The following is a 16,745-nucleotide window of genomic DNA, read 5'->3' on the forward strand; positions in this document are numbered from 1 at the left end:
TGAATACCACATACCACAGAGCAAAGGCTGTGTTAATAGAAGTAGAGGGGCCATGGGGTGTAGTGTGGTGGAGTGCTTCCCTAGCATGTATGAGGTCCTGAGTTGGATCTCTAGCAACACACACACACACACACACACACACACCAAAAAAAAAAAAAGTAAAGTTTTCAGAACTACAGGGTGCGAGGGAGCCCCAATAAACTGCCAACCTGGCAGAGCAAATGTGGTGTATTTTGTCAAAGCCAAACACCAAGTTTTTAAAGGGACATTTACATATATGCACACATCTGTCAGCCCAGCAACTCCGGACACTGAGGCAAAATGATCGGAAGTTCAAAGATAGCTTCAGCAACTTAGATGCTATGTCAAAATAAATAAAATTTTAAAAAGGACTGTAGATGTGGCTCAGTGGTAAAGCACCCTGGGTTCATTCACTATTTAAGCATACCCAAAGGAGGATGATGAAGAGGCTCAAAGCCACATCTCATGGGAAGATGGATGTTTACAGAAGGCTTAGGGGAGGCTTCAGTTAGCCACCTCAAGGAGCTGAAAGGTGATCCTCCCAAAGAGGGATTTTTTTTTTCCTGCTACTGATCTCTTTAGATCTCAACTCAATATAAGAACTTCCTGACATTAGGACCGTCCAAAGAATAGACAGAGCTGTGGGTGATGTGGGCTCTATCTCTGGTATTCTCTGGGCAGAAGGACCTTGAGGTCCATCTCATGGGAGGCATAGTGGATAGTGGTTAAGGGCATGGATCCAGCTGTGAGAAAGGCACCTCTAGGTTCAAATCTCTGTTCTGTCACTTGATGGTTATGTGATGTGCAAATTATTTAATTTCTCTATTTCACTTTCTATTAAAAGGAGAATTCAAAGGTGATTGGAGATTATGTGTCTATTTAGACCCTTCATTTCACACCCCTTCATGAAAATGTTGTTACCTCTACCTGTCCAGCACCTGTTCACTTATTTCCTGGTAATTGCCTGTAATTTTCCCTGCTCTGATTCCAGTGTGGCTCTTGTGGGGTAAGCCCATCATTGCCTGTGCCCTGGTCCTGAACCCAGGGAAGGATGTATGACTCAAGCCTGGCTAACCTGGGCACAGTTTGGGGATGGGCATACAATCCAAGCTAGAGCAACTGAGAGCCATACAGTAAGGATTTGTGCTGGAGCCACTATAGACAAAGCTTGCTTTCTGAAAAGGCCACCACTCTGGAAGACTATAACCTGGATGTGCCAAGATGCCATCTCTGCCACCACATAGGATGAACCTGCTAGAAAATAAAGCCTACTCAAGAGTCAAACAGAGCCAAACAACGTAAAGAGACATAGTTTATCATCCGAACTCCTAAATCCAGCCATTCCTCAATCTAGAAAAATCTCTTAGACTTTTCAAGTTATTTGAGAAATATTTTATCTTTTGTGCTTAAAGGATATTTGAAATGAGTTTTTGTCATTTGCAACTAAAAGAATCCTACAATGAATCTAACAATGAATGCTTATACATGGTAAACTACATGCCATAAAGACATTTATTTGATACTATTAATGTTGAGGCAAAATTGTCTCAATAATGCAAAGCAATGCAACTGCCTCAATGGCAATGCAAGATCAAGGCACCTTGAAGGCAAAATATATAAATGCTTGATGGTAGCACCAAAGTATTTAACAGTTTGTAATTCAGTATCTGGGGGTCTTAGATGAATATTGTCATCTATGCAACCAGAAATGGCACAGCGACTGCAAATTCCCTTTCCCAAACTCTGTCCCACAAGAAAAACTGAAATAGCTCCTTACCGCTCTCCCTGACTCTACTACTGGTTCCTTCCAATTCAACCTCCACAAAGGTAGTCATATTTATGTGGTGCTGAGGATCGAACCCAGCGCCCCACACATGCTAGGCAAGTGCTCTCTAAGCCACAACTCCAACCCCAGAAAGACCTATAATCTTAAGACTTTACTGTCTGTTTTGATTAGCTTTTTGGTCACTGTGACCAAAACACTCAACAAGAACAACCTATAGGAGGAAAAGTTTATTTGGAGCTCAGTTTCAGAGGTCTCAGTCCATGGATTGCTGATTCAATTGCTCTGGGCCCACAGTGAGACAGCACGTCATGGGGGAAGGGTCCAGCAGAAGAAAACTGCTCAGCTCATGGTAGGATAGGAAAACAGAGAGAAGGAAAGGGGCCACAGGGAAGATGTCCAGGGCACGCCCTCAGTGACCCACCTCTTCCAGCCACACCCTGTCTATAGTTACTCTAGTCAGTCCATTGAAATTAGGATGAATTGATTAGGTTACAGTTCTCATAATCCAATAATTTAAACCTCTATAAACATTCCAGCATTAACACAGGAGCTTTTGGGGAACACCTCATATCCAAACCATAACACTGTTTTCAGTATTCTCTAATGCCTATCAGATAGAATGTAAATCACTTAAACGGTCTTCCGAGGCTCTGCGCTGGCTCTTCCTCTCACACCCCAACCTAATCACCCAACACTCCCTCCTTAGCTCCTCAGAAAATTCAGCTTAGTGTTTCTTGTACTTCTGGGCCTTTACACATGCTCATGCTCCCTCCTCTATGAAGCCTCCCCTAGGCCCCCAGACCATCAATTCCATGTCCTATGTTCCATAGCACAGAGTTCAGACGCCTCAGACCAACCCCAATCCTTGTTCCCCGCTCACTGTGAATTAAGAATTACTAAGAATGTGTCACCACTTTGCTTAATTCCAAGGGAGGAAAGTACAGTTTAATTATTCAAATGAAACACTCAGAAGAGGCTAGGATAAATGTTGAAAACATGACTACTTACCACAACCACCCATGTTGGTAAAGTGAAAAACAGAAAGTGAAAAATCCTATTACAAAAACTCCAAAAACTGTTTAAATTCAGTTATTGTACTAGAATTTTGTTCTAGCAACCACTTTTTAAAATATTAAATTGGAGTGGGGGAGAGTAATATTTTGAACTTAAGTTAAAGTAGGAATTATAATAGTATTTAAAATGATTGCATATATTGATGAAGTAGTACATAATAGAATGGTCTTTTTCTAAATGCATTTTTTAATGCAAATTGTCTAGATTGTCTCAGATTTTTTTTTGTGTGTGTGTGTGGCCTTTCATATGACAGAAATAAATATACATTGATTAAAATTTTTTAAAAGGTAAAAATCCATCAGTATCAGGATCAGTTGATGGTATATTCATGTAATATCATATAGCAGTCAAAAATACTGAAGCAGAGTGGTATATGCTGATATGAAATGCTTTAAAAGGTATACTGTTAAATGAAAAACAAGATAACCATGTACAATTTTATTCTTTTTATTTATATGATATATTTGACAATAAAAAAGATGCAAAAGGAGAAAAAACCACAACTGCATCTATAATCAATATTACCAATTGTATAACCGTCTCTTTTTACATTAGAAGATAAGATTTTATAAAATTTGATAGGTAAGCTTCAGGTGGTTCAGATAATTATTTTTAAAAGTGCTGTTTTTATTATTATTATTGGGTGGTGCTGGGGATAGAACTCAAGGCTTTGCACATGCTAGGCAAGCATTCTATCACTGAGTTACATCCCCAAGCCTGAAAATGGGAGCTCGAATATGTAGAAGCCTCATGCTTTCCCTAAGGGGATCACAGGGGTGCAATTTCCACATTCCAATAATGTCTTTCTCTTGCTGTTCATTAGATTTTCCGCATTTAGGTTTACAAATAATGCACAAGGTGCAAACTGTCCTGAGCCTAGGCATTTACATCATGTGATATGACTGCATGATGGCTATAGTGAGAGACACTGGGTCGGGAGCCAAGCATTGCAGGCATACACTTCATTCCAGATCCCAATGCTCATCTTATATCTTTCCAAACTCATAGGAACTGCTCTGGGCCCCGTAGCTATGATCAAATGACTTTACCATGCTCTTAGGTGACTAATTCTTTGCTGCTCTCTCGCCAATTCCTGTAGTTAAGAGTGAGGATTACTGAAGCTTCAGTATTTAGCCTAGTGTCATGGAAACTTACAGAACACATTAAAAAACTTTCGCCTGAACAGGAGAACTGCAGATGACACTGTTTGATATTGTCAATTAGAAGAATGACTTTTATTTCATAAGCTTCAGGTTTGGGTTTGAATTTGGAGCATGGAGACACCATATATCCCTCCACATCTGGGCTCCTAATGGAGACTCTCCAGAAGATCTGCTAGGAATCTATACATAGGTTTTTGTGGGGTGGGGGGTGGGGTAAAGGTCCATGAGACTCCAGAAATTTCCACTTGAGCATTTTCTCGGGAGAGGACAATACATTCAACCTTTACCAAATACTTAAATGGGTCTATGATCCACTTGGTTAAGAATCTTATGAGCACTAATTATGTTCTCCTTACCCTTTTTGAGATAGATGTGGCATTTACTTTATTAATTACTAGAGTCATATCTAAACATAAAAGACAAACTGGGCATAGTAGCATGTGCTTGTAGCTCCAGCTACTTGGGATTCCCAGGCAGAAGGATCACTGGAGCCCAGGAATTTAGGGCAACCTGGGCAACACAGCAAGACCCCATCTCTTTAAAAATAAATACATTAAATAAATTTAAAAAATATATATGTATATACGTATATATATGTGTGTGTATGTGTGTATATATATATATACACACATACACACACACACACACACACACAGAGTGAGCGAGCATGCACGAACTGGGTGCAGTGGCGCACACCTGTAATTCCAGCAACTCAGGAGGCTGAGGCAGGAGGATCCCAAATTCAAGGCCAGCCTTGTCAACTTAGCAAAACTCTGTCTCAAGATAAAAAAAAAATTAAAAAGGTGGGGAGGTGAGGTGGGAATGTAGCTCAGTGTCTATGCCTAAATTCAATCCGTAGTACCTAAATAAATAAGACAAGAGCAATACAGCAGAACTAAATTTAGTAGAATATTTAAAGAAATAGCCTATTTAAATTTCACTATTTTAACACACAAAGACAGTGCAACTTCATTTGCTATTCACAGCAATCTGGTATATTTAAAGTATTTATCTTCATGCCTCCAGCCTAGTCCCAGCAAGACACAGTGCTTATGACACAGTAGTCAGATCATGAGAAGGATGACCACTCCCGGCTGGGGTTCTTTAACTGCAAAAGGAGGTTCAATCTGACTAATGGACCTTCTGGATCTCTACAAAGCTTGAAATAATTCTAGATCTTTCCCCTGTATAGATTGTTTCAGTCCTTTATTGGTGAATGAAGGATTCAAGGCCTTTTTCTTTGAATTACTCAATTTTTTTATTTTATTGTTTATTATTTGTTATATATGACAGCAGAATGAATTACAATTCATATTACACATACAGAATACAATTTTTCATATCTCTGTTCACAAAGTAGAGTCACACCATACGTGTCTTCATACAAATTACTAAAATGTTTTTGTCTGACACTAAAATATTTAAAGGCTATGCTGGAAAAGGTATAGCAAAAGCCTTCCTCCTTGCCACACCCAGAAAGGGCTAAAGTAGAAGGTAGTAGAAGGCAGGACTTTCGACTGTACCAGGAAGGAGGAAATGCTTTCTACCGATCACTTCCCTTCTTGCATCCACACAGAGACCAGACAACCATCTGTCAGATGGTACCTATGTGAGCTGGAACTAATAATGTCACTTCTGCCCTTATTGGACCTAGTGCTACCCAGAATGCTGGAATGGGTCCCCGGAGAAGCCCATTTTGGCCACAGTGGGGAGAAACACTGGGACAGAACTGAGAGGCTACAGGGAGAAGACAGGTGGGGAAGCTAATGCATGGGTAGAGACCAGCAAGACTGCTAGCTTAGACAATGGTGGTGGTAGTGGCAGAAAACAACACAAGTAGCAGAACGATTTGTAAAAGGCTTAGGAGGTAACATCAACAGAGCTTGGTGATGAATTGGATTCAGATGGGAGAGGAACGAGAAAGAGCCAAAAAGATTCTTGTATTGTCAACTTGGGCGCCTGAATGGGGTGGTGCTACCCAGATTTATGGGGTAAGATGAGAAATTGGGGTGGCTTCTCTCATATTCTCCTCCTGGTATTGCTACTGACAGAAGCAAATTTTCAAGTTAGTGGAGCCTGTTGTTAAGCATTTACCAGAACATAACTGATAGTGAGTGAGGGGACAGTGGAATGATGGGTAGCTTCTGTGTGAGGCTGTAGCTGGGGTGGCAGAACTCTATTTTACTGTAGGAGTGAAAACAGCCTCGGGAAGGTTGTAAGCAGGACAGACTTTGGTGCCTGATGTATGACCACTCACTGATCTGGGCAGAAGAGAGCAGGGAATGAATCAGAAGGCTGGAGGCAGGGATAGGGGGCATCCAGGCAAGATGTGGTGGCAATGGACATAGACATTAGTGTGGGGAGCTGCAATACATTTTGGTGATATATCATTCATTAGAAAATGCTCTCCACTCTAGGTGGGGAATGAGGGAACAAGAAGTAATCAGCCCAGCACAGTGGCACATGCCAGTAATCCCAACAACTTGGGAGGCTGAGGCAGGAGGTTCACAAGTTTGAAGCCAACTTTAGCAACCTAGTGAGACCCTGTCTTGAAATAAAAAAAATAAATAGATAAAAAGAAGGAATCAAAGCTGACTCCTAGATTACTCCTAGAGTATATAAATTATTTTAGACTTGATTAAAAAAAATATCTCAGGGCTTCCCCTTCTCAGAATAAAAGCCAAATTCCTACTCTCTTAGACTAGGATTTTTTTTTTTTTTACTCATTCCATTTCTTTAATGATTATAGTATAATCAGGATTAACGTTATCTTAACATTGGTAACATATTTCTAGAAAACTGTCCATTTATGTTTTTAAATTTACTGCCAAAAATCATTCATAGTGGTTTTTTTTCCATTTTCACTCTTAATATTATCTGTTTGTTTCTCCCCTCCATCTTTCCTCTCATCAACCCTACCAGAAATGTGCCTATTTGTCTTATCAAAAGACCAGCTTTTGATTTTGTTGATCATTTGTGTGTGTGTGTGTGTGTGTGTGTGTGTGTGTATGTGTGTTGCTGGGACAACTGAGCTACATCCCCAGCCTTAAAAAAAAAAAAAAAAAAATTCCTGCCAGGCATGGTGGTACACACCTATAATCCCAGTAACTCAGGAGGCTGAAGCAAGAGGCTTGTGAGTTTAAAGCCAGCTTCTTCAGCAATATAGCGAGGGCCTAAGCAACTTAGCAAGACTCTTGTCCCTAAATAAAATATAAAAAGTGACTGGGGATGTGGCTCAGTGGTTAAGTGTCCCTGGGCTCAATCCCCAGCACCAAAAAAAAAAAAAAAAAAAAAAAGAAGAAGAAGAAAAAAATTTGTTTTTTTCTTTACCTATCCTAATTATTTTCTTTCTTCTATTTTCTTGGTCATACTCTGTCATCCTTTTCTCAATCTTGAATTTATTCATTTCAAAATCTTTCTTCTTTTCTAATATATACATATAGGGATACAAATTTTAGGGGCTGGGGTGTTAGCTCAATGGTAGAGCTAGCCTAGCATATGTGAGGCACTGGGTTTTATTCTCAGCACTGCATATAAATAAATAAAATAAAGGTCCATCAACAACTAAAAAAAATATTTTAAAAAATTTCACTTCAAACCCCACTTTAACTGTATCCTATAAATTCTTATTTGGAGTGATTTTGTTATCATTCTAACTATTTAATAATTTGTATTATAATTTCTTTTTCAATCTGTGACATACTTAATATGTGGGCTTGCGAAGTTTCCAAACATATTTGAGGGCTTTAGCGGTCATTTGTTGTTGCTCTTTAATTTTCTTACATCTTGGCTAAAAAATGAAGTGTGCACAAAGTTGATTCTTCATATTTTTTGAGACTCTTAAAATAATCTAATTTGTCATCAATTCTTGAAAAAAATAATTTGCAAGGTTGAAACATAAGTACTTTCTATTGGCTGAGTGCAGAGTTCTATGTATGTGTACTTTACCAAGTTTATTCCTTATCGTGCTCAAATTTTCTATGTCCTCATTATTTCTCTGGTTGATTTATTAATAGCTCAGAAAATTTTAAAACTCCCAGAATGATTATGGATGTCATTTATCCTATAACTAGGTCAAGTTTTGTTTTATATACTTTGAAACTATGTTGTTAGTGTTTTGTGGATTTAAAATTGCTCCATTTTCTTGATGAATTATCCTCTTGTCATGTAGTAATAATATTCTTTATCCCTAATAATATATTTTTTAAAAAATTTAAACTCTACTTTGTTATTAGCATGATGACATCAACTTTTGGGGGGTTAGGACTGGCCTAGTATAGCTTGTCTCACTGGATTACTTTCAACCTTTTAGTATTCTGTTTTAGTTTTGTCTTTTACAAATTACATATGCCTTTCTAAATATTTTAAATAATTTCTATTATTTGGATAATTAAAGCATGTACATTTATTGTGCACTTACCTGCATCTACTTCTGCTGACCTTTACTTTTATCACACCTTCTTTTTCTTACTTCCCACCCTTCCCATCGACCCTTTTCCTTACTTCTCTGAGAGAAATCAGATTTTCTTTATCCCACTATTGTTTGCAAAGTTATGCTTATATTATTTTAATGCTAATGCTTAGATATGATCTCTTAAGATATATAATAATATCTTCATTCTCAGTTTGAACTCCAGTCTCTTCTTATTCTTCTGCCATATTATTATTTTTTAGTATTTATATCTCTTTGAACCATATCCCAAACTAATCTTTATCAATTCATCTATTGAAGGGCATCTAGGTTGCTTCCACAGTTTAGCTATTGTGAATTGAGCTGCTATAAACATTGATGTGACCGCGTTACTACAGTATGCCAATTTTAAATCCTTTGGGTATAGACCAAGGAGTGGGATAGCTGGGTTAAATGGTGGTTCCATTCCAAGTTTTCTAAGTAATCTCCATACTGCTTTCCAGACTGGTTGCACCAATTTGCAGTCCCACCAGCAATGAATGAGTATACCTTTCTCCCACATCTTTGTCAACATTTATTTATTATTGTTGTCTGTATTCTTGATAATTGCCATTCTGACTGGCATGAGATGAAATCTTAGAGTATTTTGATTTGTTTTTCTTACAGATATGTTGAACATTTTTTCATATATTTGTTGATCAAATGTATATCTTCTTCTGAGAAGTGTCTGTTCAGCTCCTTAGCCCATTTATTGATTGGGTTATTTGTTTTATTTTTTGGTAAGTTTTTTGAGTTCTCTATATATCCTAGAGATCAAGGCTCTATCTGATGTGAGTGTGGCAAAAATTTGCTCCCATAACGTAGGCTCTCTCTTCACCTCATTGATTGCTTCTTTTGCCGAGAAGAAGCTTTTATTTTGAGCCCATCCCATTTATTAATTCATGATTTTATTTCTTGTGCTTTAGGAGTCTTGTTAAGGAAGTCAGGGCCTAATCCAATGTGATGAAGATTTGGGCCTACTTTTTCCTCTATTAGACGCAGGATCTCTGGTCTAATTCCTAGGTCCTTGATCCACTTGAGTTTTCTGCATGGTGAGAGACAGCCCAAACTAATCTTTACTTTGTCTTATACTCCATGCTTTATTTATTTGAATTCTTCTCATTTTAAATTTCATTGCTATTAAATAGCAATATTTAGTTACTGATTTCAATTATATTACCTTATTATACCTAGTAATCTGCAGTTGGAGTGAATACTGCTTTGATCATTATTTTTTCTTTCTGATCCATATTCTCTTATCAGTATGTCATACTTAATACTTTTATTAATGAGCCTTCAAACAGTCATAACTGAAAAAATGTACATAGTATCTTTTATCTGGGCCAAAATAAATCTAGAATTTTATTTAAAAAAAAAAAAATATATATATATATATATATATATATGTTTGGTAGTAATGGGCTTGACTCCAGAGCCTTGCTCATGCTAGACAAACACTACCACTGAGCTACATCCTCAGTCCATTTTCTTGTATTTTTGAGTCGGGGTCTCTATAAATCATCCAGACTGGTCTTGAACTTAGAATCATCCTGCTTTATCCTCCCAAGTAGCTGGCATTATAGGTGTGTACCACTGAGCCCAGTTTATAGACAACAAAGTTTTGAAAATACTCCCTAGAATATATATTTATAAAATAAAACCTGCAAAAGGACTCTTTTATAGACATAGCTTTTTCCTTCTGTGTCTTAAAGATTCAAGTAATGTTTAGCAGCAGGCATATTTGGCAAACAATGAATGAAAAATTTCTTCCTTTCATAGACACAGGAAAAGGAATTATTTGACGTGTTAGTTGATATGAACAAACTATTGACTCTAAAGAAATAATAATGATCAGCTTGACATATTTATCTTAGAATGATTTCTAACCAGTGAACCCAATATAAATTGATCTCAATTTTAAAGCAAGTCAGAAACAAATTTCAGAGCTTGTACAAAATGACATTGAAAAACATCTCAAATATCTGCACATATGTACAGAAATGAGAAAATTCAGCATAAAATTCAGAAACCTAGTTCATTCATCTTTTTTAACTGGCAAAATATATAGAATAGAGGTGACCTGGCTGAGATGACTGGGAGATGATGAGAACCCAAATGGGTCAGGGTTCTACAACTTTTTTCTAGTTGTTGGGGCAGAGTGGGGTTAGATGAGAAGGTGTGCAATTCTGTACCTATAGATTCATGGTATTTCCAAGCAGAACTGTGTTCAGAGTATTCTTGTTAGCCAGAAAAGCTTGATAATACAGCCAGGAAGAGGAAAGAGGGCAAATGTGAGGGCCTCTCACCAACTTCCCCCAAAATAAATACAACTAAAGGCTCAGACAACCTTTTTTAATCATTAAAATGTTGGGGAGGAAAGTCCAACCCTGCAGATTAGCTTTAGTGAGAAGATAGTTCTTTTGCTCCTAAGGGAAGATAAGCCTGGACCAAAAGCTGGGTCATTGAGATGGTTCAGAAGCTGCAGGAAGTATTTTACCAAGTATTTTACCAAGGATTGCACCTGGACACTGTGTGATGCAAAGGAACAAAACTGGTAAGGTCTCTGAACTTAGGACCTCACTGCACCAATAGGAGACATAAAGCAATAGCAGCTGTGTCAAGTCCTTCAGAAAAAGGAGCATCATGGGTCAGAGTGGTTATGTGAGGACCACTGACTTCTAATTTGTGGACTATATCAAGGTCATAAAACTGCCAAGATCCCTCACTATCTACTGATTGCCTGTGAGTTGCCAGGCAATGTATAGGCACTAATTTTTTCTTTACAACAACTCAATAGAAGCAGGTGTTATTTTTCACATTTTACAGATGAGGGCATGAACTCAGAAAGGATGATTAAACATTACACATATTGTTGAAGGCAGAGCTGAGGAATGAAACTAGCTTTCTCAGTTCTCCTGTAGCCCCTCCCATCACAGAACTGAAGGGAAAGGTCTTTCAACTTGGATTTTTGAATATTTTATAGATGTTATTCTAAGAAGAAAGGCAAAGAGTAACTTCCCTTTATCTGCCTATTCTTTGAGCTCTCAACTTGAAAATCATCTTTTGCAGGATTCCTCTCTTGCCCCACAAAACTGGACTAGGCGTCCTTCCATAAAGCTCCCCAAATAAAGACCTAATCCTTCATGTGCAAACTCAAAAGTCAATAAGCTCTGGAAATTCAGTATTTTCTTAACTTCGCAGTAAGTTCATTTAGCAGTGAGAGAGGACCTGAACTAATGTAAAACTCTTTTCAGTCTTTACCTATCCCGCTCAGTATGAATATTCATATTCTGTTGTGGAAATAATAATAGAATATGTGATTAAGGAGTGTTGCTCAGACTCCATTGCAGTTATTATAGAATATATAGGATATGCATATTATCTTTCTAAATCCAAATATTTCTCACTTGCAAATCACATCTAGCTTGAAGAGTTTCAAACAGGGGTTCTAGTCCCCATGCAAAAATGTCACTGCTTCAAAACCATTTATTCTTTTTTGGAAGCCCAGCACTTTGTACAGTACCTTGCATATAATTAGTACACAATAAATATTTGCTGAATGAGGGACCAACGCTGAGAAATTAGCCTTAGAAAAAAGGTCAGTGGCTTGGGAGTAACCATGGCTCCCAACTTTCAGGCCTCACCCCTAACCACCAAATGCCACTTCCTTCTTTGACTCTGAAGGCCCTAAAAATAGTTGCTGTTGATTGAGGGAAAGCAATATAGCTTCTGTCTTCACTAGGAATAAAAATAGTTCAGTGGTCTTACATTAAGGACCCACACATAATTTTAGTCCAGTAATAAAAAGCATAGCAGGTATTATTCATAATCAGACAATATGGGCAAGCTTCACAGGACCCCTTGAACTTGGGAAAAAAAGACCTGGCTTAGGGTTTGACACTCTACTGGACTGGACCTTTCGGGTCCAGTAGTTTTCTTATCTATAAAGTAGCAACCAGAACAGGACCTATGGCCCTCCCAAGTGGTCTCTTAACAAGGTCACTCTTGGGAGGGCCAGAGCTTCTTGTCTACAGTCCAGAGTTCACCGTCTTTTCAGTGTGATCTGTCCAACCTATATTTCGTCTAAAAGAAATAGTATAAAAAAAAAAAAAAAAAGGAAAAAAAAAGTGGCATTTTGTACCCAGGGCACCTAGAGGGCTCATTCTGTCTTCGATCCTAAACAATGGTCAAAGAATTCTATAAAGAGTCGCCAAAGCAGCTATTCGGTAGATCCCCTGACTAATAAAGATATGGGGATGGTAATGGGGAGGAAATCACTGGCTAGCAAGGACTAGATTCAAATAGGAAACCTCTTAATTGCAAGCTCTCAGGTCACAGGAGTGGACAGAGGCCTAAGGAAGAGAATGAGTGACAACAGAGGGCAGTTCAGGGCGTTCTCTCCGGGTGATCTCTGCTTACCTGGTAACACAGGATGGTTTGCTGCACCAGCCTCGCGTACCCGTCCAGGCGGACCCCGGAATTGCTTCTGCTCCGCATCCCCGCGACGCTCAAGAGCCTTGGCGCACGACTTGCCGCGCCGCCAGGGCTGCGGCCGACTAGCGGGCCTGGTCGCAGAATACAAAGCTTCAGTCAGTTCTCGGGATAGGGCTGGGAGGGAGAAGGTTGGGAGTTTTCAAAACGATACAACCAAAGTATGATTGAAAAACAAGCCAACCAGAGTTTCTGCCTGCTGGGCGGTGCGGGGGCGGAGACGGGGGCTGGCGCTATGGCGGCTCCGCCTTGACCGCGCTCCCGACGGCCGCGTGTCACAGGCGGCCACGGAGGAGAAGCCGGGAACTGAGTACCGGGCCTGAGGAGAAGGCGCCCCTGAAGAGCCTCTTTTGTCTATGTGCGGTCATGAGGAGGCCCCGGGGCAGAAGAAACTGGCCCTCCGACCACGGTTGCCAGGGGCTCACCCGGGCCTGACTCAGCTCCGCCCTCTGCCCCGCCCCGTCTCAGAGCGGAACCAACCAAGTCTCGGGCTGAGGGGAGGGAACAGGGGATGGCCCAAGGAAGAGAACCCGGCTCTTGGTGGGGGGACCAAGTTTCCTCGCTGAGCCCCTTCCTTTCCTAGCTGGCCGACAACCCCAACCGCGGCAGGAGAAACAGGCCCTTCGGAACGGCCACTCGGGTGTCCCGGGCCCACCTCCCGGACCACCTCCCCTCTCCCCGCCCTCGGAGCCGGGCATGAGGGACACTGGTAAAGGGGCCGCAGCCTCCGCCCCTAGTCCCGCCTTCATCCCGCCTCCTCCGCGGAGTCTCAGCCCGAGGGGGATTGAAAAAGGGGCAGCCTGCACTATCGCCATAGACCTGGCTTCATCTCCTGGCTGCGGTGATTAGGGCCCCAAGGCGATCGCCAACACAACCCCCATGGCAGGAGAGAGATTGGACCACTGTGGCTGCCTGAGCGTTTCTCCGTAGGCGGAGATCATAGCCCTGTCCCTATTCTTTCCGGGACGGAATCCAAGTAGTGGAACCCAGCCTAGAAGAGAAAGGGGGAGGCCGGAACCTACCCCGCAGCTACAACCCTGGAGCTCCTGCCCTAGCCACTTGGACGCCGGTTCCCTGGGGTAGGGTCGCAGTTCATCTCTTCCAGGACTAATAACTTAAACTTGTCCTTGGTTAGTTTCTTGTGGCTGATAATTGCCTAAAGTACACAGTCTTCGGCCCAGTATTCATTATCCACCCAAATCTGGCCCACATATGAATTCCACTGGATAGCTAGACTAAAGTAATCATTGCTTCTGCAAACTCTTTGCTAGAGCATTTAGTGTATTGATCCATTCGGCCCTTCCTCCTTCTTCACCATCTGAAGCCTCTCTTTGCTTTAATGGCTAGCTCAACTCCTTCTGCCCTCCCCATTCTCTTAATTCTTTTAGCGATTTCTTAAGAGCTGAGGACTTGGGAGTTACTTAGGATTCCAGCTGTTTTAGCTGTGTGATCCTCCAATGTTCTTATCTGTAAAATGGGGATATTGCCACTTACCTCACAGCGTGATTGAAAATCCAGACCATTTAGCACAAGCCTGGCTCAGAAAAGCCCATCATTAAAAAAAAAAAAAAAAAAAAGTCATTTGGCAATAATGTATTGCCTTTGTATGTTTTCAAGTGTGGAAGAGGCATGCTTACCTACTTGGGTTATAAAGTATTCATTAAAATAGTCTGATATCAAGCCTGATGTGGTGGTGCAGGCCTGTTATCTTAGAGGCTCAGGAGGCTGAGGCAGGAGGATTGTGAGTAAACAGCCAGCCTCAACAACTTAGTGAAGCTCTAAGCAACTTAGCAAGACCCTGTCTCAAAAGGAAATAATAATAATAATAAAGGGCTTGGGGGTGTGGCTCAGTGGTAAAGCACCCCTGTGTTCTATTCCGGGTACCAAAAAAAAAAATGAAAGAAAGAAAGAAAAACAGTCTGATATTTCCTACTATGTCTGGTAAAGTGTTGGGCACGTGGTTGGAGCTCAATTAGTGTTGACAATGAATGATTGAAAATCAGTCCTACATCAGCAGAGACCCCTATGTTTGGTTATCCAAGTTCACATCAGATATTCCAGAACAAATTTGTAGCTTTTCTCTGCCATTCAACTAAAGCACCCAACCAGCCACTCATACTTTTTAAAAAATATCGGCTCTTAAGTTATGCAGCAATGTATGTAGATACACAGAATGCTATGGTCCAGAGAGTAATGCTAGACATTAAATTAAAATTAAATCCCTTTGGCAATCTTAATATGTACTCTTTTAATATTTTATTAGTTGTTGATTGTCCTTTATTTATTTATATTGGTGCTGAGAATCGAACCCAGTGCCTCACACATGCTAGGCAAACACTCTACCACTGAGCTACAACCCCAGCCCCTTGATATGTACTCTTACTAGATTTTATTATGAATTCTTCTGTAACAAAAGCTGGGATCCTTTCTTCTTTTTATGACTTTTGTTCACATTGGATGCTTCTTAGGAATCCATTTTACAGATCAGGGTCCAAGATAGAAACTAATGTTTCTTTTGGAAGGTTCAGATCTTTAACTCTAAATAAAAGCACTCACTCCATCTTTGACCCAGAGAGGTTCAATTCTGAATCAATTTGCTAAAAATAACTATTTTTTCAAATTTAGTTATTTCTACAATTTAGTTGACTGGGGATCATTTTGTTTCTCATTATAGTACTTTTAAAAAGAATGTTGAATTTGTCTGTACTACAACTTCCTGTAGCTAGTTTGAGACTAAGAGGCAAGGAGAGGAAGTCCCAGGGAGTATAAGATTTCTTCAAGTGAGGTATATATTTATTAAATATATTTAAAAGAATATATTCTGGGGCTAGGAATATAGCTCAGTAGTAGAGCACTTGCAAGGCTCTGGGTTCGATCCCCAGAATATATATGCTGGATATTCTGGAAGAATAAATATTCGGCTTTTATCTGCAAACTTTGAGAGGGATTGAATGCAAGTGCTTAATCACTGAGTTACATCCCAGCCCTTTCTTTTCTTATTTTCAATTTTTTTTTCAGTTGTTGATGGACCTTTGTTCTATTTATTTATTTATATACAGTGCTTAGAATCGAACCCAGTGCCTCACACATGCTAGACAAGCACTATACCACTGAGTTACAACTCCAGCCCCTTATTTTTCTATTTTGAGACAGTCTCACTAAGTTGCTTAGGGCCAAAGTGCTCTGACTTCTTGATGCTGTATCTCAAGAATGAGGTGAAAAATAATACCATGATAAGAATTCTTCACATTTAAGATTATGTTCTTATGTCCACTCAGTTTTTCCTTTTTCCTGTCCTTTCAACTCCAACTGCAGCAGTGAGATGAGACAGAAACAAATTAATTGCCCTTTAATACTGTTATGGAGACAAAAAGACCAAACAAGCCCACTTAGTGAATTGATCATTCAGTAAATTAGATCTTCATTGACATAATCTTTAACAAACTGACGCCTCCTAGGTGACCTTGTTAGATGTAAGTGGAGCAGTTTTACCATTTGTGAGGAGAATAATCATGATGGTGCTCATTACAGTCAACAGAATTCCTGTGTGGGATTAATGACTACAGTGTGTTTGGGAAAACAATTTCTCCAATGTTCTAAGGAAATACTTCTTCAAAGACTGGCAACTGCTCTGACACTCTCTGCCTCCTAATATGGGCAACACCTCTGTTTTCTTACAATAGATTGTGGGACCAATTTTAAACCCAAAACAGGATGCTGCTTGGGAACATTTTCTATCTTGCCTTGTTATCTCTCTGAA

At 39.9% G+C, this 16,745-nt stretch overlaps 1 protein-coding gene across 3 annotated transcripts in view; it reads right to left on the bottom strand.

Annotated features, from left to right (window-relative positions):
- The window catches only part of Phka2 (phosphorylase kinase regulatory subunit alpha 2), a 69,103-nt gene extending 56,089 nt beyond the window's left edge, over positions 1 to 13,014 (bottom strand). For all 3 annotated transcript variants that reach the window (XM_077107692.1, XM_077107691.1, XM_077107690.1), the window contains exon 1: positions 12,914 to 13,014. In XM_077107692.1, the coding sequence (XP_076963807.1) occupies positions 12,914 to 12,991 (78 nt within the window). In that variant the 5' untranslated portion in view covers positions 12,992 to 13,014. The remainder of the gene's footprint in view (positions 1 to 12,913) is intronic.
- Positions 13,015 to 16,745: the final 3,731 nt, after the last annotated feature.

The sequence above is a fragment of the Callospermophilus lateralis genome, chromosome X (genome assembly GCF_048772815.1).
Source record: "Callospermophilus lateralis isolate mCalLat2 chromosome X, mCalLat2.hap1, whole genome shotgun sequence".
Lineage (NCBI taxonomy): Eukaryota > Metazoa > Chordata > Mammalia > Rodentia > Sciuridae > Callospermophilus > Callospermophilus lateralis.